The sequence below is a fragment of the Patiria miniata genome, unplaced genomic scaffold (assembly GCF_015706575.1).
Source record: "Patiria miniata isolate m_02_andy unplaced genomic scaffold, ASM1570657v1 HiC_scaffold_8, whole genome shotgun sequence".
NCBI classification, from domain to species: Eukaryota; Metazoa; Echinodermata; class Asteroidea; order Valvatida; family Asterinidae; genus Patiria; species Patiria miniata.
Genome location: NW_024037075.1, coordinates 10,185,687 through 10,212,476, shown reverse-complemented (window position 1 = coordinate 10,212,476; position 26,790 = coordinate 10,185,687). Strand labels below are relative to the sequence as shown.

The following is a 26,790-nucleotide window of genomic DNA, read 5'->3' as shown; positions in this document are numbered from 1 at the left end:
TGTTACACTACTGGTCCTGTTAATTTTTTTGTGAGTGTGATTTTATAAGCAGTAATTTTAATACAGGAATTTATATAACATCTGTTTATAAAAAATGAATCCAGTGTCTTGAATGGAGGTATAAATCTGAAACAACCTTACTAATGAAATCAGAATCATTTTTTATACCAATTACGGCCCAATGCACTGAAATAGTGAAATGGCAAGAGGTACCCAGCAGTAGAAAATTTGGGGAAAAAACAAAGTTTGGGGGCCGCTAACCTAAAGCAGCATTGCAAGCAATCAAAACAGTTCAAGACTCAGGCCAAACATTATAGGAGCAATGCTGTAAGTAACTCAAACGTTCCCTTTAACCATGCGACTATCAGAATCAAATGTCTATCCCAAAACCTCTAACCTGTTGTCGACTCCACTGTAGTGACTTCCTTTGTGGTAGATTCAGGGGTAGTAGTCACAACTGTTGTTACCTCCTTGGTTGTTGAAGGTGGAGCAGTTGTTAAAGGTGGAGCAGTTGTTGAAGGTGGGGCAGTTGTTGAGGGTGGGGCAGTTGTTGAGGGTGGGCAGTTGTTGAAGGTGGGGCAGTTGTTGAAGGTGGAGCAGTCGTTGAAGGTGGGGCAGTTGTTGAAGGTGGGGCAGTTGTTGAAGGTGGGGCAGTTGTTGAGGGTGGGACAGTTGTTGAGGGAGCCTCAGTAGTTGTCACACGAGTAGTTGACTTCTCTGTTGTACTTGGAGGACCTAAAAGATAAAGTCCACAAAGTTTTAACTTGAGTGGGGTTAAAACAAAATAACATTCAGCTCTTTTGCTCTTTACTGATCTTCATTTCAATGAGAAACTTATTTTCTATTCCATTGTAAAGGCCTAAAAGGAAACAAAAATTCCTGATATATTCCTTATTAGGGTCATAATTAGGGAAGATACAACATTTGCAAACATCAAAAAATGATATGATCAAATTATCACGAAATATTTTATTGGATTGTAAGGGAATGAAAGTCCAAAGCATCCTTTAAAATTGTGGCTCCAGGTGTGCTGACATTTTCAGGAAAACTTGAATTTTTCCAACGCTGGTTGCCGACCAGCGTTGGAGAAAAATGGCTTTTTTTTTCAAAACTGCTTCTAAGTTTTCATATTTAGTTATTCCACATTTTCTTTGCAATTGATTACACCTCTGTGAAGGGGTTCAAGCCTGCTAGACTGATTCTCTGACCTTACAATTCCCCAAAGTATATAAATTGTTCTGTTTCATCTTAAGTGGGATCAGGGAACCAGACTACAAGAAAATGGTTGGTTTTCTTGGATTTTCCAGCATCTCCAAACCCAAAATGTGAAGCAAGTCAGTTTAACAATATTTGCTATGACATACTAATTCCAAATTCATTTATTTCTGACAATTGAAGCAAATGTTGTACATTCCCTTGAAACAAAGTGTTTAATACGGTCAAGTACATATTTATTCCCATTCATCAATACCTTTTGGTTAAATAATCAAAACTTTTCAGTCCAAAAGACAAAAGTGTTCAACAAGTTTATCTCATGTTTTTTGGGACACCCTTCAAGCATTATTATGGTATGTCCAGTCTCGCGAGTGTTGTAAAAAAAACTCCTTATAAATTACGGAGATTGGCGTGCGCATCACATGCACCAGTGCAAGTGTGCGCATAACGCAGCTGTGCCGGTGTATTGTAAATTAGGACTACGAAATTCTGAACCACCGGTAGTATTACGCATGCCTATGTGAGCCAAATTGTGAACCTTCAACCGATAAAACGGTAAAGCACCAGATTTCATAGAGTCCAAATTTCATGTGACTAGTGTTTAACACCAGCCAGCCATGTCTTTATTAACCGTTGAAGACCAGCCCGTGACATACTCTGGACCAAGAGGAATGGGGTTTTAAAAACTGTCTTAGGTATTTATGAATATAAATGACATCTTGCACCTTCAAATCATGGAAGCACTTGGTAAAAGAGAATTATTGTTCATGAATTACCAGTTGTACTTTCTTCAGTGGTGCTCAGTACTGTAGTCGCTCTTCAACTGTAGTTGACTCTGGAGTAGTTGTGTACACAACAGTGGTTGTCACCTCCTCAGTAGTCGATGGTGCCTCAGTAGTTGACGGTACAGTTGAAGTAACGGTAGTACTCACAACAGTGGTTCTAGCCTCTGTCGTGGAGGCCTCTGTTATTGGGAAAATGATAAAATGTTTGTCAGTTGTAATCTTCAAAGGTATAATAAACTTGAAGATTATAAGCTATGAACTTTACCTATTTCCTTTCCTTGATTTTTTGTTTTGTACAAAATTGTGGTACAGATCATTCCAGCAAGTTTTCATAATACTTGAGGCACCTTTGAATGTCATACCGATAAAGCGCGCCTTATAAATGCTGTTTATTATTGTTATTATTTTTCCATTTCCCTATCTTATGGTTGATCAATATAATTTCAGCAATTGTATATAAAAGTGCCATAATATTAAATATCAACACAGAAGGGTCAGTTTAATCAACCACTTAGCCCTCGAAGCGCATACAAATGTCAAGTCATTCAATCCTCAAACTTCCCTAAACAGCCCAAGCACTCAAAAGTTTTAATGATTTATGGAGTAAATACAATGTAATACAATTTCATACAAGTGCTAAAAGTTAAATTCCCTACTCATTAGAAAAATGCTCAAAGCCAAATAGCTATGTGTGACCCGCTCAATAGGTGGAAAACCAAGATTGTCAGCTGCTTGCCAAAGAGGGCATGTCAGGCTCCAAGCCTCAAGCGGAATTCAAACTCACAAACCAGACACTAACATGGAAAGAACAAAAACAGTCTGTCTAACCATTCCAACATCAGATCCAAATGCCACATGAGGTTGTATCTAACCTGTTGTAGACTGCACTGTGGTGACTTCCTTGTGGTAGATTCAGGGGTAGTGGTCACAACTGTTGTTACCTCCTTGGTCGTTGAAGGTGGGGCAGTTGTTGAAGGTGGGGCAGTTGTTGAGGGAGCCTCAGTAGTTGTCACGCGAGTAGTTGACTGCTCCGTTGTACTTGGAGGACCTATAAGATACAGTCCACAAAGTTTCAATTTGAGTTAGGTGAAAACAAAATATTCTTTTGCTCTTTGCTCTTTCCTGGTAATTTTTTTTTTTAAATCTCCTCATGCTTCCATATAAGGGTCATAATATCAATTAAATCTTGAACCTTCATGGAAGCACTTGGTATAAGAGAATTTTTGTTTTGAATTACCAGTTGTACTTTCTTCAGTGGTGCTCTGTACTGTAGTCGTCTCTTCAACAGTAGTTGACTCTGGAGTAGTTGTGTACACAACAGTGGTTGTCACCTCCTCAGTAGTCGATGGTGCCTCAGTAGTTGATGGTACAGTTGAAGTAACGGTAGTACTCACAACAGTGGTTCTAGCCTCTGTCGTGGAGGCCTCTGTTATTGGGAAAATGATAAAATGTTTGTCAGTTGTAATCTTCAAAGGTATAATAAACTTGAAGATTATAAGCTATGAACTTTACCTATTTCTTTTCCTTGATTTTTTGTTTTGTACAAAATTGTGGTACAGATCATTCCAGCAAGTTTTCATAATACTTGAGGCACCTTTGAATGTCATACCGATAAAGCGCGCCTTATAAATGCTGTTTATTATTGTTATATTTTTTTCCATTTCCTTCATGAATCTTATCTTATAGTTGATAAATATGATTTCAGCAATTGCATATAAAAGTGCCATAATATTAAATATCAACACAGAAGGGTCAGTATAATCAGCCACTTAGCCCTCAAAGTGCCAACAAATGTCAAGTCATTCAATCCTCAAATTTCCCCAAACAGCCCTAGCACTCAAAGTTTTCTTGATTTTTGGAGTAAATACAAGGTAATACAATTTCATACAAGTGCTAAAAAGTTAAATTCCCTACTCGTTAGAAAAATGCTCAAAGCCAAATAGCTATGTGTTGACCCGCTCAATAGGTGGAGGAACCAAGATTGTCAGCTGCTTGCCAAAGAGGGCATGTCAGGCTCCAAGCCTCAAGCGGAATTCAAACTCACAAACCAGACACTAACATGGAAAGAACAAAAACAGTCTGTCTAACCATTCCAACATCAGATCCAAATGCCACATGAGTTTATATCTAACCTGTTGTAGACTGCACTGTGGTGACTTCCTTTGTGGTAGATTCAGGGGTAGTGGTCACAACTGTTGTTACCTCCTTGGTCGTTGAAGGTGGGGCAGTTGTTGAAGGTGGGGCAGTTGTTGAAGGTGGGGCAGTTGTTGAGGGAGCCTCAGTAGTTGTCACGCGAGTAGTTGACTGCTCCGTTGTACTTGGAGGACCTATAAGATACAGTCCACAAAGTTTCAATTTGAGTTGGGTGAAAACAAAATAATCTTTTGCTCTTTTTGCTTTACTGGTCTTTATTTTCTAAAATCTCCTGATGTGTTCCTTATAAGGGTCATAATATCAATTAAATCTTGAACCTTCATGGAAGCACTTGGTATAAGAGAATTATTTGTTTTGAATTACCAGTTGTGCTTTCTTCAGTGGTGCTCTGTACTGTAGTCGTCTCTTCAACAGTAGTTGACTCTGGAGTAGTTGTGTACACAACAGTGGTTGTCACCTCCTCAGTAGTTGATGGTGCCTCAGTAGTTGATGGTACAGTAGAAGTAACGGTAGTACTCACCACAGTGGTTCTAGTCTCGGTTGTTGAGACTTCTGTTTAGAGTATTAAAGTCATAATAATGTTACATGCTGGTTTCTATTTTCAATGCAAAAATTCAAGTGAACACAATCTAGATCACGTTGCATATAATCTGGTAGCACACCGCTACTGTTGGTAATAACATTGATTAACTTTCTCTTCCATAGTTTGATACAAGTTGTTATAGATGATGGCCCAATTTGACACTCTGTTGTCCCCCTTTTGTTGAATTCTTTCTATCTCACAGTCATTTGGCAATGGACCGATCCAGTAAGCCCCTCCCACTGCGCACGTGGGCAAATTAACACGTGCTCCTCTCCAATGCCACTGCATTTTCGGCTGCGCGCGTCATATACGCGTGTGCTCGCATGTCGGACTTTTGTGCACGCATGTCGGACATAAATCACGACTGTGATTGGTCAGAATACCATGGGGCAGTGCTTACTGGATCGGTCCATTGTTGACTGCTGTGATGTGGGATATGACGTTTTGAACACCCGAGGATACGCCCCTCGGGTGTTCAAAGGTCATTATGCCACATCAGCGTAGACAATTATTCTTTTGTTATACCTCTGTCTTGGATTCTTTGGAGTGTGATATGAAAAAAAGGGAGTATACACAACAATCATGACAATCGAACGTCGACTCACATGCATGTCGCGTGCTAAAACAGCTGATCATCTGCTACTTCGCTGCTCGCACTCATGTGAGAAAACATGGTGAAAATAGCGTGGGTACTAACAATACAAGCTTTTAACACTGTACTTCCTCTATGAGTGTGCCATGACTTTTTACACAAACTGAACGTGTGATCGTTCTAGGCCAATAAAAATACAGTATTTAAGACAGAGGTATAAAAAAAATTAGTATTAAATCCCTCATACAGTCACATCTAGTTCTGGACAGTCGTGAATTATAATTATATAACCAACATACAGATCCTTGTCATTTGATTGGTGGAACTCGCATAACGGGACATTCGTTATTTTTTCCATTCACACTGTGGCTCAAAAAGTACTATCCGCCCATGGGGAATGGGAAATACTATTCAACAGTTGGGATCATGATGCAGTATTTGTGTGCAAATGCATGTTGGTGTGCACATTCAGCATTGCGCGTAGTGTGTATTGTTCCAAAGAGCCAGCACTACTGCCTTGGGTTCAAACATTTTCGTGAAGGGGTGGTTTGGAAGAGAGAAATACATTTTTCACCAATTTTGTATTGAAATAAAAGTTCAAACTTATCAAATGACAAGGATTTATATGTCAGTTATATAAAACAAATATTGAGCGGCTTTCAATTGTGAAATGGGAGGAATATTATTGCTCGGTAAAATCTGGACTTTTCCAGTTCACTCGGTTTGCCTCGTGAAATGGAAAAGTCCAGATTTTACTTTGCGATAATATTCCTCCCATTCCACGCTGATCCACTCAATATTTGTATACTGTTTGATTATCAACATTTTCCCATGCATCAAATATTGTTTAGCAAGTTCTGTTGGAGCACTTGTAGACAATTTTTGCTTTTTTGAGGATTAGCAACAAAACCGTTAGCTCACCTGTTGTTGAGGGTGCCTCTGTTGTTGAGGGTGCACTGGTTGTAGTCACTGTGTTGTTTAAGAAAGCACAATCAAGTATCAATATATTTTTGATCCTACAAACAAAGTTCCTCTAACGATCAGCCATTGACAAAGGTCCTGCTGATTAGGCCATTCACCTTTCTTTGATTTGTATGTTTCAGGTCAATCCAGTCAAGTAAGTAGTTTGCAGCAGTTTGATTCATTTTTCAACGAATAACAAGAAAAGTTGTGTTAAATAAGCTAAAACGCCCCACAACTGTGACTGTTCCCATGACATGACACCACTCTTTTAACATCAACTTACCTGGGTCACATGGAACATTCATTTACATCATTATCGTTTCTTACACTGTATTGACGCCTATGACCCCGGAATACAAATTATTTGTTTGCTTTTCCACTTGGAAGTCATTGTATGTGATTTAAAAGAGTGAGTGAATGTGAATAGATCGTGTACCAGGAACATGAATAAAAGGAGACCAGACCAGTGGGTACACATAGTGCAAAATGTATGTAGGCAAAATGTGAGGTGCATGTATACTTAAACAATCACAAGGAATAGTTTCCTATTCCTGTATTCAATGAGTACATATGATATCACTATTCTTTCAATTTCAACCATGATGATCTGACAAGTCAAACATGAGTTATCAAATTTGGAGTACATATAAGAGTACAGCTGGCTGGTGAGTTACTGACGGTACACATTTTACACAAAGCAAAATACAAGTTATTATGTGCACATGTAAAAGTGCATGTACACATGTACACGTTGAAGTGTGCATTCAGTACACTTTAAAGGTTGAAAAGTGCCACATCCATGGAAAAAGAAATGTCTGTATAAGTTACCTGTCATGTTGCCCGACAAATAACTTATTATGATGACATTATTTCTTGTATTTTAATTAGAGCCTAGACATTTGGCATATGAGTCCAAAAGTGATTTGGAAACCCCCAAAACATTCCACCTATTTGCATCTACCGTACCAAGTCCCAAGTTGATATGCACAGTTTTTCTTGAGTTACATGTAAATGCTGTGAAAACTATTTCTGATGTTTTAATAAACACATTGACCTTGGCCTAAGGGTCCAAAAAGTGACAGGTTTCTGGAGGATCCCCATGATAAATTGATTTGACCAGTTTTTTGTGTGTTATGGCGGGAAAAACTTTTCTATTGCTTTAATGAACCAGGGTCCAAACACATTAAGCTGAAGGTGGCAATAGCAAGCTACCTATCAAGGTTCATGACATACATGTCCATCAAGTCCAACTCGTGCTATCATTTTGAAAGCAAAAGTGTGATGCACGCACACATGCTGGCACATAGGTTTGTTTATGGTGTAAATCAAGGATTTTCTAAAGTTCCTCATCATCGATCTTTTGTTGATAGTCTACCTTTTTTGCTACAGCTCCCATTGGTTTTGTACACGTTTTCTAATCGAGGTCGTCCTTGACTCCTGTCCTCAATTACTCGATGATGCTTCACTTGTGTGTACTCGATTTCCACCATAAACATGCACCCATCTTTGTAAACACTGGCAATCGTGGACCTCTATTGTCCCTAATCCTCATTCCTTTGTTTGTACTCAGTTTTTGTTTGTACTTTTTAGCAAGAGCGCTCACTGGTTTTGTACACGAATTTCAATCATGGAATATCGGTCAATCATGGACCCTTTGTTTGTGCCCTAACTCTTTTGTCCCTAGTCCATGATTGCCTGTGTTTACATACTCACGCACACAGACGAGGCAGAGAAACAGTATTTTCACCGGCGGGGCTTAAAAAAGCAGCACAAACTACTTTTCACTCTTCATTCACATTGCTTTTGTTTTCCTATACTGCAGATAAATCTCCTTGTTTTCATCATCTCTTTTCATATTTCCTCATTTCATTCAATTCTACAGTCGTTCCATCATTATGCTCAAGAAGTAAAGAGAAAATAAGTGACTATAAAAATACCTCCGTGTTCACAACCGTTGAATATCACTTTGTAACCATCTGGGTTTGAGGTGATGATGCAAACTTTGAGTCCCGTCACCAACGCCATACTGGATGGTAGATAGATCTTTTGATCTGTTTTGCCAATAAAGATAGGAGAGCCAGCTTCATCTACTAGAGGCAGGTATGGTTGCCTGTCACCTGGTTGAAATTTGAAGGAAACAGTTATGTCTCCCGGTGGGCCTTGTTCTGTCTTTATGATGACCGACGTGATTTCAACCCGTGGGCTGAAGGTAGCCCCCAAACATGATCCATTGTGTGGTGATGTAACATCGTTGGGTGGGTTGCTAGGGCGCCACCAGTCAGTCGGAGGTAATTCATTGCCTGATTCTGGGTCTTCGCGTATTATCGTCACATTTGGCAATTTGTCAAGATCATCCGCACATACCTCTGGAGTAGTTGATGGTGGTGAAGTAGTTGACACTGATGTGATTCAAAATAAAAATGAAGGAAATAAAAAACATAAAGATGCATACCATTGAAAATGATGAAAAGATGATGAATGAGAGGTTTGCAGAAACACCATGTGGGAATAATTTCTCAATAAGAGAATGGTTCTGAAAAGAACCAGAGGTATTTAGAGCCATTCTCTTAGTTTAAGAAGTTATTCCCACATGGTGTTTCCGCAAACCTTTCATTTATTAGTACCTCCACAACGTAAAGCCTCAAATCTTACTTATGAAACAATAATTTAGTAATTTCTGCTTAATTCTTGCCCCTTTCAGTGGTGTCACTGGGAGTCACAGGCTTTGAGTGGGCAGATGGAATCCCCTTCCCCATACTCCCCTTTGTTACACTACTGGTCCTGTTAATTTTTTGTGAGTGTGATTTTATAAGCAGTAATTTTAATACAGGAATTTATATAACATCTGTTTATAAAAAATGAATCCAGTGTCTTGAATGGAGGTATAAATCTGAAACAACCTTACTAATGAAATCAGAATCATTTTTTATACCAATTATGGCCCAATGCACTGAAATAGTGAATGGCAAGAGGTACCCAGCAGTAGAAAATTTGGGGAAAAAACAAAGTTTGGGGGCCGCTAACCTAAAGCAGCATTGCAATCAATCTAAACAGTTCAAGACTCAGGCCAAACATTATAGGAGCAATGCTGTAAGTAACTCAAACGTTCCCTTTAACCATGCGACTATCAGAATCAAATGTCTATCCCAAAACCTCTAACCTGTTGTCGACTCCACTGTAGTGACTTCCTTTGTGGTAGATTCAGGGGTAGTAGTCACAACTGTTGTTACCTCCTTGGTTGTTGAAGGTGGAGCAGTTGTTAAAGGTGGAGCAGTTGTTGAAGGTGGGGCAGTTGTTGAGGGTGGGGCAGTTGTTGAGGGTGGGGCAGTTGTTGAAGGTGGAGCAGTCGTTGAAGGTGGGGCAGTTGTTGAAGGTGGGGCAGTTGTTGAAGGTGGGGCAGTTGTTGAGGGTGGGACAGTTGTTGAGGGAGCCTCAGTAGTTGTCACACGAGTAGTTGACTTCTCTGTTGTACTTGGAGGACCTAAAAGATAAAGTCCACAAAGTTTTAACTTGAGTGGGGTTAAAACAAAATAACATTCAGCTCTTTTGCTCTTTACTGATCTTCATTTCAATGAGAAACTTATTTTCTATTCCATTGTAAAGGCCTAAAAGGAAACAAAAATTCCTGATATATTCCTTATTAGGGTCATCATTAGGGAAGATACAACATTTGCAAACATCAAAAAATGATATGATCAAATTATCACGAAATATTTTATTGGATTGTAAGGGAATGAAAGTCCAAAGCATCCTTTAAAATTGTGGCCCAGGTGTGCTGACATTTTCAGGAAAATTTGTATTTTTCCAACGCTGGTCGGCCGACCAGCGTTGGAGAAAACTGGCTTTTTTTTTCAAAACTGCTTCTAAGTTTTCATATTTAATTATTCCACATTTTCTTTGCAATTGATTACACCTCTGTGAAGGGGTTCAAGCCTGCTAGACTGATTCTCTGACCTTACAATTCCCCAAAGTATATAAATTGTTCTGTTTCATCTTAAGTGGGATCAGGGAACCAGACTACAAGAAAATGGTTGGTTTTCCTGGATTTTCCAGCATCTCCAAACCCAAAATGTGAAGCAAGTCAGTTTAACAATATTTGCTATGACATACTAATCTTCCAAATTCATTTATTTCTGACAATTGAAGCAAATGTTGTACATTCCCTTTAAACAAAGTGTTTAATACCGGTCAAGTACATATTTATTCCCATTCATCAATACCTTTTCGGTCAAATAATCAAAACTTTTCAGTCCAAAAGACAAAAGTGTTCAACAAGTTTATCTCATGTTTTTTGGGACACCCTTCAAGCATTATTATGGTATGTCCAGTCTCGCGAGTGTTGTAAAAAAAACTCCTTATAAATTACGGAGATTGGTGTGTGCATCACACGCACTAGCAATGTGGCGCATAACGCAGCTGTGCCGGTGTATTGTAAATTAGGACTACGAAATTCTGAACCACCGGTAGTATTACGCATGCCTATGTGAGCCAAATTGTGACCTTCAACCGATAAAACGGTAAAGCACCAGATTTCATAGGAGTCCAAATTTCATGTGACTAGTGTTTAACACCAGCCAGCCATGTCTTTATTAAGGGAATAAATGTGTGCTCCGGAGGTTTTTATCACTCGTTTAATACCGCTTAGAGTCTGGGTGCTGATAATTACCCGAGCCGGAGGCGAGGGTAATTATCAGCACCCAGACTATAAGCGGTATTAAACAGAGTGATAAATACCGACCGAGCACATATTTATTCCCATTCATAAATACCTTATCCGTAAAAAAATATCAAATAATTCGTTCAAAAAATCCCGATTTTGTTCAACAAGTTCACTTCATGCTTTTTGAAACATCCCTCTAGCAAAATAATGGAGTGTTCTGCTGGCGAGTAAGATGTAAACAACCCTTTTATGGAGATTGACGCGCGCGTAACATGTTCTGCGCGATGTCACGCAGAACGCACCTGGGGCGTTGCGTTTTGAATTTAGAACTATAAAATTCTGACTCGCTTGTAGTGTTGCGCATGCCTACGTGAGGATTGTGAACGTTCAACCAATGAAACGGTAAGAGGCACTGGATTTTTAGGAGTCCACATTTTATTGTGACACTGGAAAAGTGTTTAAGACCAGCTAGCCATGTCTTTATCATCCGTTTAAGACCGGCCACGTGACGGGCTCTCGACCAATAGGAATAGCTAAACTGTCTGAGGTATTTATGAATAACCGTTGAAGACCAGCCACGTGACATACTCTCGACCAAGAGGAATGGGGTTTTTAAAAACTGTCTTAGGTATTTATGAATATAAATGACATCTTGCACCTTCAAATTCATGGAAGCACTTGGTAAAAGAGAATTATTGGTCTTGAATTACCAGTTGTACTTTCTTCAGTGGTGCTCAGTACTGTAGTCGTCTCTTCAACTGTAGTTGACTCTGGAGTAGTTGTGTACACAACAGTGGTTGTCACCTCCTCAGTAGTCGATGGTGCCTCAGTAGTTGACGGTACAGTTGAAGTAACGGTAGTACTCACAACAGTGGTTCTAGCCTCTGTTGTGGAGGCCTCTGTTATTGGGAAAATGATAAAATGTTTGTCAGTTGTAATCTTCAAAGGTATAATAAACTTGAAGATTATAAGCTATGAACTTTACCTATTTCCTTTCCTTGATTTTCTGTTTTGTACAAAATTGTGGTACAGATCATTCCAGCAAGTTTTCATAATACTTGAGGCACCTTTGAATGTCATACCGATAAAGCGCACCTTATAAATGCTGTTTATTATTGTTATTATTTTTTCCATTTCCCTATCTTATGGTTGATCAATATAATTTCAGCAATTGTATATAAAAGTGCCATAATATTAAATATCAACACAGAAGGGTCAGTATAATCAACCACTTAGCCCTCGAAGCGCATACAAATGTCAAGTCATTCAATCCTCAAACTTCCCTAAACAGCCCAAGCACTCAAAAGTTTTAATGATTTATGGAGTAAATACAATGTAATACAATTTCATACAAGTGCTAAAAAGTTAAATTCCCTACTCGTTAGAAAAATGCTCAAAGCCAAATAGCTATGTGTTGACACGCTCAATAGGTGGAAAACCAAGATTGTCAGCTGCTTGCCAAAGAGGGCATGTCAGGCTCCAAGCCTCAAGCGGAATTCAAACTCACAAACCAGACACTAACATGGAAAGAACAAAAACAGTCTGTCTAACCATTCCAACATCAGATCCAAATGCCACATGAGGTTGTATCTAACCTGTTGTAGACTGCACTGTGGTGACTTCCTTTGTGGTAGATTCAGGGGTTGTGGTCACAACTGTTGTTACCTCCTTGGTCGTTGAAGGTGGGGCAGTTGTTGAAGGTGGGGCAGTTGTTGAGGGAGCCTCAGTAGTTGTCACGCGAGTAGTTGACTGCTCCGTTGTACTTGGAGGACCTATAAGATACAGTCCACAAAGTTTCAATTTGAGTTAGGTGAAAACAAAATATTCTTTTGCTCTTTGCTCTTTCCTGGTAATTTTTTTTTTTAAATCTCCTCATGCATTCCATATAAGGGTCATAATATCAATTAAATCTTGAACCTTCATGGAAGCACTTGGTATAAGAGAATTATTTGTTTTGAATTACCAGTTGTACTTTCTTCAGTGGTGCTCTGTACTGTAGTCGTCTCTTCAACAGTAGTTGATTCTGGAGTAGTTGTGTACACAACAGTGGTTGTCACCTCCTCAGTAGTCGATGGTGCCTCAGTAGTTGACGGTACAGTTGAAGTAACGGTAGTACTCACAACAGTGGTTCTAGCCTCTGTCGTGGAGGCCTCTGTTATTGGGAAAATGATAAAATGTTTGTCAGTTGTAATCTTCAAAGGTATAATAAACTTGAAGATAATAAGCTATGAACTTTACCTATTTCGTTTCCTTGATTTTTTTTTATGTACAAGATTTTGGTACAGATCATTCCAGAGAGTTTTCATAATACTTGAGGCACCTTTGAATGTCATAACGATAAGCGCACCTTATAAATGCTGTTTATTATTGTTATTATTTTTTTCCATTTCCTTATCTTATAGTTGATCAATATAATTTCAGCAATTGTATATAAAAAAGTGCTATAATATTAAATATAAACACAGAAGGGTCAGTATAATCAACCACTTAGCCCTCAAAGCGCCAACAAATGTCAAGTCATTCAATCCTCAAACTTCGCCAAACAGCCCTAGCACTCAAAATTTTATTGATTTATGGAGTAAATACAATGTAATACAATTTCATACAAGTGCTAAAAAGTTAAATTCCCTACCCGTTAGAAAAATGCTCAAAGCCAAATAGCTATGTGTTGACACGCTCAATAGGTGGAAAACCAAGATTGTCAGCTGCTTGCCAAAGAGGGCATGTCAGGCTCCAAGCCTCAAGCGGAATTCAAACTCACAAACCAGACACTAACATGGAAAGAACAAAAACAGTCTGTCTAACCATTCCAACATCAGATCCAAATGCCACATGAGGTTGTATCTAACCTGTTGTAGACTGCACTGTGGTGACTTCCTTTGTGGTAGATTCAGGGGTAGTGGTCACAACTGTTGTTACCTCCTTGGTCGTTGAAGGTGGGGCAGTTGTTGAAGGTGGGGCAGTTGTTGAGGGAGCCTTAGTAGTTGTCACGCGAGTAGTTGACTTCTCCGTTGTACTTGGAGGACCTATAAGATCCACAAAGTTTCAATTTGAGTTGGGTGAAAACAAAAAATCTTTTGCTCTTTTTGCTTTACTGGTCTTTATTTTCTAAAAATCTCCTGATGTGTTCCTTATAAGGGTCATAATATCAATTAAATCTTGAACCTTCATGGAAGCACTTGGTATAAGAGAATTATTTGTTTTGAATTACCAGTTGTGCTTTCTTCAGTGGTGCTCAGTACTGTAGTTGTCTCTTCAATAGTAGTTGACTCTGGAGTAGTTGTGTAAACAACAGTGGTTGTCACCTCCTCAGTAGTTGATGGTGCCTCAGTACTTGATGGTACAGTAGAAGTAACGGTTGTACTCACCACAGTGGTTCTAGCCTCGGTTGTTGAGACTTCTGTTTAGAGTATTAAAGTCATAATAATGTTACATGCTGGTTTCTATTTTCAATGCAGAAAATTCAAGTGAACACAATCTAGATCACGTTGCATATAATCTGGTAGCACACCGCTACTGTTGGTAATAACATTGATTAACTTTCTCTTCCATAGTTTGATACAAGTTGTTATAGATGATGGCCCAATTTGACACTCTGTTGTCCCCCTTTTGTTGAATTCTTTCTATCTCACAGTCATTTGGCAATGGACCGATCCAGTAAGCCCCTCCCACTGCGCACGTGGGCAAATTAACACGTGCTCCTCTCCAATGCCACACTGCATTTTCCGGCTGGTTCGGTTCGCCTCGGTTCGCCTCGTGAAATGGAAAAGTCCAGATTTTACTTTACGATAATATTCCTCCCATTCCAGGCTGATCCACTCAATATTTGTATACTGTTTGATTATCAACATTTTCCCATGCATCAAATATTGTTTAGCAAGTCCTGTTGGAGCACTTGTAGACAATTTTTTTTGCTTTTTTGAGGATTAGCAACAAAACCGTTAGCTCACCTGTTGTTGAGGGTGCCTCTGTTGTTGAGGGTGCACTGGTTGTAGTCACTGTGTTGTTTAAGAAAGCACAATCAAGTATCAATATATTTTTGATCCTACTCTTTTTATAAACAGAACTAAACAACTACTACAAAAATCAACAACATTTCATGGCCTAATGTTTTGATCCTAGTAGAAAGTTTGACAAAGTTCCTCTAACGATCAGCCATTGACAAAGGTCCTGCTGATTAGGCCATTCACCTTTCTTTGATTTGTATGTTTCAGGTCAATCCAGTCAAGTAAGTAGTTTGCAGCAGTTTGATTCATTTTTCAACGAATAACAAGAAAAGTTGTGTTAAATAAGCTAAAATGCCCCACAACTGTGACTGTTCCCATGACATGACACCACTCTTTTAACATCAACTTACCTGGGTCACATGGAACGTTCATTTACATCATTATCATATCTTTAGGTTACACTGTATTAACGCCTATGACCCCGGAATACAAATTATTTGTTTGCTTTTCCACTTGGAAGTCATTGTATGTGATTTAAAAGAGTGAGTGAATGTGAATAGATCCTGTACCAGGAACATGAATAAAAGGAGACCAGACCAGTGGGTACACATAGTGCAAAATGTATGTAGGCAAAATGTGAGGTGCATGTATACTTAAACAATCACAAGGAATAGTTTCCTATTCCTGTATTCAATGAGTACATATGATATCACTATTCTTTCAATTTCAACCATGATGATCTGACAAGTCAAACATGAGTTATCAAATTTGGAGTACATATAAGTGTACAGCTGGCTGGTGAGTAACTGACGGTACACATTTTACACAATGCAAAATACAAGTTATTATGTGCACATGTAATAGTGCATGTACACATGTACACGTTGAAGTTTGCATTCAGTACACTTTAAAGGTTGAAAAGTGCCACATCCATGGAAAAAGAAATGTCTGTATAAGTTACCTGTCATGTTGCCTGACAAGCCACTTATTATGATGACATTATTTCTTGTATTTTAATTAGAGCCTAGACATTTGGCATATGAGTCCAAAAGTGATTTGGAAACCCCCAAAACATTCCACCTATTTGCATCTACCGTACCAAGTCCCAAGTTGATATGCACAGTTTTTCTTGAGTTACATGTAAATGCTGAGAAAACTATTTCTGATGTTTTAATAAACACATTGACCTTGGCCTAAGGGGTCCAAAAAGTGACAGGTTTCTGGAGGATCCCCATGATAAATTGATTTGACCAGTTTTTTGTGTGTTATGGCGGGAAAAACTTTTCTATTGCTTTAATGAACCAGGGTCCAAACACATTAAGCTGAAGGTGGCAATAGCAAGCTACCTATCAAGGTTCATGACATACATGTCCATCAAGTCCAACTCGTGCTATCATTTTGAAAGCAAAAGTGTGATGCACGCACACATGCTGGCACATAGGTTTGTTTATGGTGTAAATCAAGGATTTTCTAAAGTTCCTCATCATCGATCTTTTGTTGATAGTCTACCTTTTTTGCTACAGCTCCCATTGATTTTGTACACGTTTTCTAATTGAGGTCGTCCTTGACTCCTGTCCTCAATTACTCGATGATGCTTCACTTGTGTGTACTCGATTTCCACCATAAACATGCACCCATCTTTGTAAACACTGGCAATCGTGGACCCCTATTGTCCCTAATCCTCATTCCTTTGTTTGTACTCAGTACTTTGTTTGTACTTTTTAGCAAGAGCGCTCACTGGTTTTGTACACGAATTTCAATCATGGAATATCGGTCAATCATGGACCCTTTGTTTGTGCCCTAACTCTTTTGTCCCTAGTCCATGATTGCCTGTGTTTACATACTCACGCACACAGACGAGGCAGAAACAGTATTTTCACCGGCGGGGCTTAAAAAAGCAGCACAAACTACTTTTCACTCTTCATTCACATTGCATTTGTTTTCCAATACTGCAGATAAATCTCCTTGTTTTCATCATCTCTTTTCATATTTCCTCATTTCATTCAATTCTACAGTCGTTCCATCATATGCTCAAGAAGTAAAGAGAAAATAAGTGACTATAAAAATACCTCCATGTTCACAACCGTTGAATATCACTTTGTAACCATCTGGGTTTGAGGTGATGATGCAAACTTTGAGTCCCGTCACCAACGCCATACTGGATGGTAGATAGATCTTTTGATCTGTTTTGCCAATAAAGATAGGAGAGCCAGCTTCATCTACTAGAGGCAGGTATGGTTGCCTGTCACCTGGTTGAAATTTGAAGGAAACAGTTATGTCTCCCGGTGGGCCTTGTTCTGTCTTTATGATGACCGACGTGATTTCAACCCGTGGGCTGAAGGTAGCCCCCAAACATGATCCATTGTGTGGTGATGTAACATCGTTGGGTGGGTTGCTAGGGCGCCACCAGTCAGTCGGAGGTAATTCATTGCCTGATTCTGGGTCTTCACGTATTATCGTCACATTTGGCAATTTGTCAAGATCATCCGCACATACCTCTGGAGTAGTTGATGGTGGTGAAGTAGTTGACACTGATGTGATTCAAAATAAAAATGAAGGAAACAGAAAACATAAAGATGCATACCATTGAAAATGATGAAAAGATGATGAATGAGAGGTTTGCAGAAACACCATGTGGGAATAATTTCTCAATAAGAGAATGGTTCTGAAAAGAACCAGAGGTATTTAGAGCCATTCTCTTAGTTTAAGAAGTTATTCCCACATGGTGTTTCCGCAAACCTTTCATTTATTAGTACCTCCACAACGTAAAGCCTCTAATCTTACTTATGAAACAATAATTTAGTAATTTCTGCTTCATTCTTGCCTCTTTCAGTGGTGTCACTGGGAGTCACAGGCTTTGAGTGGGCAGGGGGAATCCCCTTCCCCATACTCCCCTTTGTTACATTTCTGGTCCTGTTTTTTGTGAGTGTGATTTTATAAGCAGTAATTTTAATACAGGAATTTATATAACATCTGTTTATAAAAAATGAATCCAGTGTCTTGAATGGAGGTATAAATCTGAAACAACCTTACTAATGAAATCAGAATCATTTTTTATACCAATTGCGGCCCAATGCACTGAAATAGTGAAATGGCAAGAGGTACCCAGCAGTAGAAAATTTGGGGAAAAACAAAGTTTGGGGGCCGCTAACCTAAAGCAGCATTGCAAGCAATCCAAACAGTTCAAGACTCAGGCCAAACATTATAGGAGCAATGCTGTAAGTAACTCAAACATTCCCTTTAACCATGCGACTATCAGAATCAAATGTCTATCCCAAAACCTCTAACCTGTTGTCGACTCCACTGTAGTGACTTCCTTTGTGGTAGATTCAGGGGTAGTAGTCACAACTGTTGTTACCTCCTTGGTTGTTGAAGGTGGAGCAGTTGTTGAAGGTGGGGCAGTTGTTGAAGGTGGGGCAGTTGTTGAGGGTGGGGCAGTTGTTGAGGGTGGGGCAGTCGTTGAAGGTGGAGCAGTCGTTGAAGGTGGGGCAGTTGTTGAAGGTGGGGCAGTTGTTGAAGGTGGGGCAGTTGTTGAGGGTGGGACAGTTGTTGAGGGAGCCTCAGTAGTTATCACACGAGTAGTTGACTTCTCTGTTGTACTTGGAGGACCTAAAAGATAAAGTCCACAAAGTTTTAACTTGAGTGGGGTTAAAACAAAATAACATTCAGCTCTTTTGCTCTTTACTGATCTTCATTTCAATGAGAAACTTATTTTCTATTCCATTGTAAAGGCCTAAAAGGAAACAAAAATTCCTGATATATTCCTTATTAGGGTCATAATTAGGGAAGATACAACATTTGCAAACATCAAAAAATGACATGATCAAATTATCACGAAATATTTTATTGGATTGTAAGGGAATGAAAGTCCAAAGCATCCTTTAAAATTGTGGCTCCAGGTGTGCTGACATTTTCAGGAAAACTTGTATTTTTCCAACGCTGGTCGGCCGACCAGCGTTGGAGAAAACTGGCTTTTTTTATCAAAAACTGCTTCCAAGTTTTCATATTTAGTTATTCCACATTTTCTTTGCAATTGATTACACCTCTGTGAAGGGGTTCAAGCCTGCTAGACTGATTCTCTGACCTTACAATTCCCCAAAGTATATAAATTGTTCTGTTTCATCTTAAGTGGGATCAGGGAACCAGACTACAAGAAAATGGTTGGTTTTCTTGGATTTTCCAGCATCTCCAAACCCAAAATGTGAAGCAAGTCAGTTTAACAATATTTGCTATGACATACTAATCTTCCAAATTCATTTATTTCTGACAATTGAAGCAAATGTTGTACATTCCCTTGAAACAAAGTGTTTAATACCGGTCAAGTACATATTTATTCCCATTCATCAATACCTTTTCGGTCAAATAATCAAAACTTTTCAGTCCAAAAGGCAAAAGTGTTCAGCAAGTTTATCTCATGTTTTTTGGGACACCCTTCAAGCATTATCATGGTATGTCCAGTCTCGCGAGTGTTGTAAAAAAACTCCTTATAAATTACGGAGATTGGCGTGCGCATCACATGCACTAGTGATGTGGCGCATAACGCAGCTGTGCCGGTGTATTGTAAATTTAGGACTACGAAATTCTGAACCACCGGTAGTATTACGCATGCCTATGTGAGCCAAATTGTGAACCTTCAACCGATAAAACGGTAAAGCACCAGATTTCATAGGAGTCCAAATTTCATGTGACTAGTGTTTAAACACCAGCCAGCCATGTCTTTATTAACCGTTGAAGACCAGCCACGTGACATACTCTTGACCAAGAGGAATGGGGTTTTTAAAAACTGTCTTAGGTATTTATGAATATAAATGACATCTTGCACCTTCAAATTCATGGAAGCACTTGGTAAAAGAGAATTATTGGTCTTGAATTACCAGTTGTACTTTCTTCAGTGGTGCTCAGTACTGTAGTCGTCTCTTCAACTGTAGTTGACTCTGGAGTAGTTGTGTACACAACAGTGGTTGTCACCTCCTCAGTAGTCGATGGTGCCTCAGTAGTTGATGGTACAGTTGAAGTAACGGTAGTACTCACAACAGTGGTTCTAGCCTCTGTTGTGGAGGCCTCTGTTATTGGGAAAATGATAAAATGTTTGTCAGTTGTAATCTTCAAAGGTATAATAAACTTGAAGATTATAAGCTATGAACTTGACCTATTTCCTTTCCTTGATTTTCTGTTTTGTACAAAATTGTGGTACAGATCATTCCAGCAAGTTTTCATAATACTTGAGGCACCTTTGAATGTCATACCGATAAAGCGCACCTTATAAATGCTGTTTATTATTGTTATTATTTTTTCCATTTCCCTATCTTATGGTTGATCAATATAATTTCAGCAATTGTATATAAAAGTGCCATAATATTAAATATAAACACCGAAGGGTCAGTATAATCAACCACTTAGCCCTCAAAGTGCATACAAATGTCAAGTCATTCAATCCTCAAACTTCCCCAAACAGCCCAAGCACTCAAAAGTTTTAATGATTTATGGAGTAAATACAATGTAATACAATTTCATACAAGTGCTAAAAAGTTAAATTCCCTACCCGTTAGAAAAATGCTCAAAGCCAAATAGCTATGTGTTGACACGCTCAATAGTTGGAAAACCAAGATTGTCAGCTGCTTGCCAAAGAGGGCATGTCAGGTTCCAAGCTTCAAGCGGAATTCAAACTCACAAACCAGACACTAACATGGAAAGAACAAAAACAGTCTGTCTAACCATTCCAACATCAGATCCAAATGCCACATGAGTTTATATCTAACCTGTTGTAGACTGCACTGTGGTGACTTCCTTTGTGGTAGATTCAGGGGTAGTGGTCACAACTGTTGTTACCTCCTTGGTCGTTGAAGGTGGGGCAGTTGTTGAAGGTGGGGCAGTTGTTGAGGGAGCCTTAGTAGTTGTCACGCGAGTAGTTGACTTCTCCGTTGTACTTGGAGGACCTATAAGATCCACAAAGTTTCAATTTGAGTTAGGTGAAAACAAAATAATCTTTTGCTCTTTGCTCTTTCCTGGTAATTTTAAAAAAAAAATCTCCTCATGCATTCCATATAAGGGTCATAATATCAATTAAATCTTGAACCTTCATGGAAACACTTGGTATAAGAGAATTATTTGTTTTGAATTACCAGTTGTGCTTTCTTCAGTGGTGCTCTGTACTGTAGTCGTCTCTTCAACAGTAGTTGACTCTGGAGTAGTTGTGTAAACAACAGTGGTTGTCACCTCCTCAGTAGTTGATGGTGCCTCAGTAGTTGATGGTACAGTAGAAGTAACGGTTGTACTCACCACAGTGGTTCTAGCCTCGGTTGTTGAGACTTCTGTTTAGAGTATTAAAGTCATAATAATGTTACATGCTGGTTTCTATTTTCAATGCAGAAAATTCAAGTGAACACAATCTAGATCACGTTGCATATAATCTGGTAACACACCGCTACTGTTGGTAATAACATTGATTAACTTTCTCTTCCATAGTTTGATACAAGTTGTTATAGATGATGCCCAATTTGACACTCTGTTGTCCCCCTTTTGTTGAATTCTTTCTATCTCACAGTCATTTGGCAATGGACCGATCCAGTAAGCCCCTCCCACTGCGCACGTGGGCAAATTAACACGTGCTCCTCTCCAATGCCACACTGCATTTTCCGGCTGCGCGCGTCATACGCGCGTGCTCGCATGTCGGACTTTTGTGCACGCATGTCGGACATAAATCACGACTGTGATTGGTCAGAATACTTTGGGGCAGTGCTTACTGGATCGGTCCATTGTTGACTGCTGTGATGTGGGATATGACGTTTTGAACACCCGGGGATACGCCCCTCGGGTGTTCAAAAGGTCATTATGCCACATCACAGTAGACAATTATTTTTTTGTTATACCTCTGTCTTGGATTCTTTGGAGTGTGATATGAAAAAAAAAGGAGTATACACAACAATCATGACAATCGAACGTCGACTCACATGCATGTCGCGTGCTAAAAACAGCTGATCATCTGCTACTTCGCTGCTCGCACTCATGTGAGAAAACATGGTGAAAATAGCGTGGGTACTAACAATACAAGCTTTTAACACTGTACTTCCTCTATGAGTGTGCCATGACTTTTTACACAAACTGAACGTGTGATCGTTCTAGGCCAATAAAAATACAGTATTTAAGACAGAGGTATAAAAAAATTAGTATTAAATCCCTCATACAGTCACATCTAGTTCTGGACAGTCGTGAATTATAATTATATAACCAACATACAGATCCTTGTCATTTGATTGGTGGAACTCGCATAACGGGACATTCGTCATTTTTTCCATTCACACTGTGGCTCAAAAAGTACTATCCGCCCATGGGGAATGGGAAATACTATTCAACAGTTGGGATCATGATGCAGTATTTGTGTGCAAATGCATGCTGGTGTGCACATTCAGCATTGCGCGTAGTGTGTATTGTTCCAAAGAGCCAGCACTACTGCCTTGGGTTCAAACATTTTCGTGAAGGGGTGGTTTGGAAGAGAGAAATACATTTGTCACCAATTTGGTATTGAAATAAAAGTTCAAACTTATCAAATGACAAGGATTTATATGTCAGTTATATAAAACAAATATTGAGTGGCTTTAAATTGTGAAATGGGAGGAATATTATTGCTCGGTAAAATCTGGACTTTTCCAGTTCACTCGGTTCGCCTCGTGAAATGGAAAAGTCCAGATTTTACTTTGCGATAATATTCCTCCCATTCCACGCTGATCCACTCAATATTTGTATACTGTTTGATTATCAACATTTTCCCATGCATCAAATATTGTTTAGCAAGTTCTGTTGGAGCACTTGTAGACATTTTTTTTGCTTTTTTGAGGATTAGCAACAAAACCGTTAGCTCACCTGTTGTTGAGGGTGCCTCTGTTGTTGAGGGTGCACTGGTTGTAGTCACTGTGTTGTTTAAGAAAGCACAATCAAGTATCAATATATTTTTGATCCTACTCTTTTTATAAAGAGAACTAAACAACTACTACAAAAATCAACAACATTTCATGGCCTAATGTTTTGATCCTAGTAGAAAGTTTGACAAAGTTCCTCTAACGATCAGCCATTGACAAAGGTCCTGCTGATTAGGCCATTCACCATTCTTTGATTTGTATGTTTCAGGTCAATCCAGTCAAGTAAGTAGTTTGCAGCAGTTTGATTCATTTTTCAACGAATAACAAGAAAAGTTGTGTTAAATAAGCTAAAATGCCCCACAACTGTGACTGTTCCCATGACATGACACCACTCTTTTAACATCAACTTACCTGGGTCACATGGAACGTTCATTTACATCATTATCATATCTTTAGGTTACACTGTATTAACGCCTATGACCCCGGAATACAAATTATTTGTTTGCTTTTCCACTTGGAAGTCATTGTATGTGATTTAAAAGAGTGAGTGAATGTGAATAGATCCTGTACCAGGAACATGAATAAAAGGAGACCAGACCAGTGGGTACACATAGTGCAAAATGTATGTAGGCAAAATGTGAGGTGCATGTATACTTAAACAATCACAAGGAATAGTTTCCTATTCCTGTATTCAATGAGTACATATGATATCACTATTCTTTCAATTTCAACCATGATGATCTGACAAGTCAAACATGAGTTATCAAATTTGGAGTACATATAAGTGTACAGCTGGCTGGTGAGTAACTGACGGTACACATTTTACACAATGCAAAATACAAGTTATTATGTGCACATGTAATAGTGCATGTACACATGTACACGTTGAAGTTTGCATTCAGTACACTTTAAAGGTTGAAAAGTGCCACATCCATGGAAAAAGAAATGTCTGTATAAGTTACCTGTCATGTTGCCTGACAAGTCACTTATTATGATGACATTATTTCTTGTATTTTAATTAGAGCCTAGACATTTGGCATATGAGTCCAAAAGTGATTTGGAAACCCCCAAAACATTCCACCTATTTGCATCTACCGTACCAAGTCCCAAGTTGATATGCACAGTTTTTCTTGAGTTACATGTAAATGCTGAGAAAACTATTTCTGATGTTTTAATAAACACATTGACCTTGGCCTAAGGGGTCCAAAAAGTGACAGGTTTCTGGAGGATCCCCATGATAAATTGATTTGACCAGTTTTTTGTGTGTTATGGCGGGAAAAACTTTTCTATTGCTTTAATGAACCAGGGTCCAAACACATTAAGCTGAAGGTGGCAATAGCAAGCTACCTATCAAGGTTCATGACATACATGTCCATCAAGTCCAACTCGTGCTATCATTTTGAAAGCAAAAGTGTGATGCACGCACACATGCTGGCACATAGGTTTGTTCATGGTGTAAATCAAGGATTTTCTAAAGTTCCTCATCATCGATCTTTTGTTGATAGTCTACCTTTTTTGCTACAGCTCCCATTGGTTTTGTACACGTTTTCTAATCGAGGTCGTCCTTGACTCCTGTCCTCAATTACTCGATGATGCTTCACTTGTGTGTACTCGATTTCCACCATAAACATGCACCCATCTTTGTAAACACTGGCAATCGTGGACCCCTATTGTCCCTAATCCTCATTCCTTTGTTTGTACTCAGTACTTTGTTTGTACTTTTTAGCAAGAGCGCTCACTGGTTTTGTACACGAATTTCAATCATGGAATATCGGTCAATCATGGACCCTTTTGTTTGTGCCCTAACTCTTTTGTCCCTAGTCCATGATTGCTTGTGTTTACATACTCACGCACACAGACGAGGCAGAAACAGTATTTTCACCGGCGGGGCTTAAAAAAGCAGCACAAACTACTTTTCACTCTTCATTCACATTGCTTTTGTTTTCCAATACTGCAGATAAATCTCCTTGTTTTCATCATCTCTTTTCATATTTCCTCATTTCATTCAATTCTACAGTCGTTCCATCATATGCTCAAGAAGTAAAGAGAAAATAAGTGACTATAAAAATACCTCCATGTTCACAACCGTTGAATATCACTTTGTAACCATCTGGGTTTGAGGTGATGATGCAAACTTTGAGTCCCGTCACCAACGCCATACTGGATGGTAGATAGATCTTTTGATCTGTTTTGCCAATAAAGATAGGAGAGCCAGCTTCATCTACTAGAGGCAGGTATGGTTGCCTGTCACCTGGTTGAAATTTGAAGGAAACAGTTATGTCTCCCGGTGGGCCTTGTTCTGTCTTTATGATGACCGACGTGATTTCAACCCGTGGGCTGAAGGTAGCCCCCAAACATGATCCATTGTGTGGTGATGTAACATCGTTGGGTGGGTTGCTAGGGCGCCACCAATCAGTCGGAGGTAATTCATTGCCTGATTCTGGGTCTTCGCGTATTATCGTCACATTTGGCAATTTGTCAAGATCATCCGCACATACCTCTGGAGTAGTTGATGGTGGTGAAGTAGTTGACACTGATGTGATTCAAAATAAAAATGAAGGAAATAAAAAACATAAAGATGCATACCATTGAAATGATGAAAAGATGATGAATGAGAAGTTTGCAGAAACACCATGTGGGAATAATTTCTCAATAAGAGAATGGTTCTGAAAAGAACCAGAGGTATTTAGAGCCATTCTCTTAGTTTAAGAAGTTATTCCCACATGGTGTGTCCGCAAACCTTTCATTTATTAGTACCTCCACAACGTAAAGCCTCAAATCTTACTAATGAAACAATAATTTAGTAATTTCTGCTTCATTCTTGCCCCTTTCAGCGGTGTCACTGGGAGTCACAGGCTTTGAGTGGGCAGGGGGAATCCCCTTCCCCATACTCCCCTTTGTCACACTACTGGTCCTGTTAATTTTTTGTGAGTGTGATTTTATAAGCAGTAAGTTTAATACAGGAATTTATATAACTTTTTGTAAAGTGCTTTGAAACACTGCGTATTAAGTGCTATATAAATGTTAATTATTATTATTATTATTATATAACATCTGTTTATAAAAAATGAATCCAGTGTCTTGACTGGAGGTATAAATCTGTAAAGATCTTACTAATGAAATCAGAATCATTTTTTAGCCAATTGCGGCCCAACGGCAGGTCAGCAATGGGTCAGCAATGGGCACACCAGGTCAGCAATGGGCATGCCGGGCTCAGAAACTGCACTTGAAGAGCTGATGTGCCGCGTGCTTGGTGACCTGCTGAAGGAGGGCATAGTAGCCAAGATCGCAGATGACCTGTATTCTGGTGGCAACACTCACAACGAACTGTTACATAATTGGAGGTGGGTCTTGCATACCCTGTACAAATGCGATCTTCGCCTCACTGCCAAAAAGACTGTCATCTGCCCAAAGACAACCACCATGCTCGGATGGGTTTGGTCACTTGGAACACTCCGTGCGAGTCCTCATTGCATCGCGACCCTTGCATCATGCTCCATCCCTGAGAAAGTCGCAGGCCTGCGTTCTTTCATCGGGGCATACAAAGTCCTTGCCCGCGTCCTTCCCAACTGTGCCTCCATCATATCACCCCTAGATAGCGTCGTGGCTGAGCGTCAATCAGTTGATCGCCTTCAATGAACTGACGACGCTCGCACGGCCTTCTCCAATGCTCAGGCTTCCCTCTCTAAAGCTTGTATGGTCACTTTACCTCGCCCAGATGACCAGTTATGGATTGTCACAGACGGAGCTGTCAAGAATCATGGCATTGGTGCAACTGTGTATGTCACATGCCATGGTACGCTGCTCCTTGCCAGCTTCTTCAGTGCCAAACTCCATGGGCGTCAGCCAACTTGGCTCCCATGTGAAGTAGAGACCCTGTCAATTGCTGCTGCCACTAAGCACTTCAGCCCATACATCATTCAGTCTACACACAAAACATCCATTCTCACTGACAGCAAACCCTATGTTCAAGCTTTTGAGAAGTTATGCCGTGAGGAATTTTCCGCCAGCCCCCGCGTATCTACATTTCTGTTG

General features: G+C 39.4%; 1 protein-coding gene across 1 annotated transcript in view; it reads right to left on the bottom strand.

Moving 5' to 3' along the window:
• Positions 1-4,278: 4,278 nt before the first annotated feature.
• The window catches only part of LOC119719718 (mucin-2-like), a 57,841-nt gene continuing 35,329 nt past the window's right edge, over positions 4,279-26,790 (bottom strand). Inside the window, exons 19-30 of the mRNA XM_038189217.1 lie at positions 24,827-25,288; positions 22,760-22,807; positions 19,774-19,962; positions 13,802-13,978; positions 12,916-13,104; positions 12,548-12,724; positions 11,663-11,851; positions 9,453-9,773; positions 8,230-8,691; positions 6,251-6,298; positions 4,574-4,706; positions 4,279-4,327 (exon numbers count right to left, since the gene is read on the bottom strand). Of these exons, the coding sequence (XP_038045145.1) occupies positions 4,279-4,327; positions 4,574-4,706; positions 6,251-6,298; positions 8,230-8,691; positions 9,453-9,773; positions 11,663-11,851; positions 12,548-12,724; positions 12,916-13,104; positions 13,802-13,978; positions 19,774-19,962; positions 22,760-22,807; positions 24,827-25,288 (2,444 nt within the window). The remainder of the gene's footprint in view (positions 4,328-4,573; positions 4,707-6,250; positions 6,299-8,229; positions 8,692-9,452; positions 9,774-11,662; positions 11,852-12,547; positions 12,725-12,915; positions 13,105-13,801; positions 13,979-19,773; positions 19,963-22,759; positions 22,808-24,826; positions 25,289-26,790) is intronic.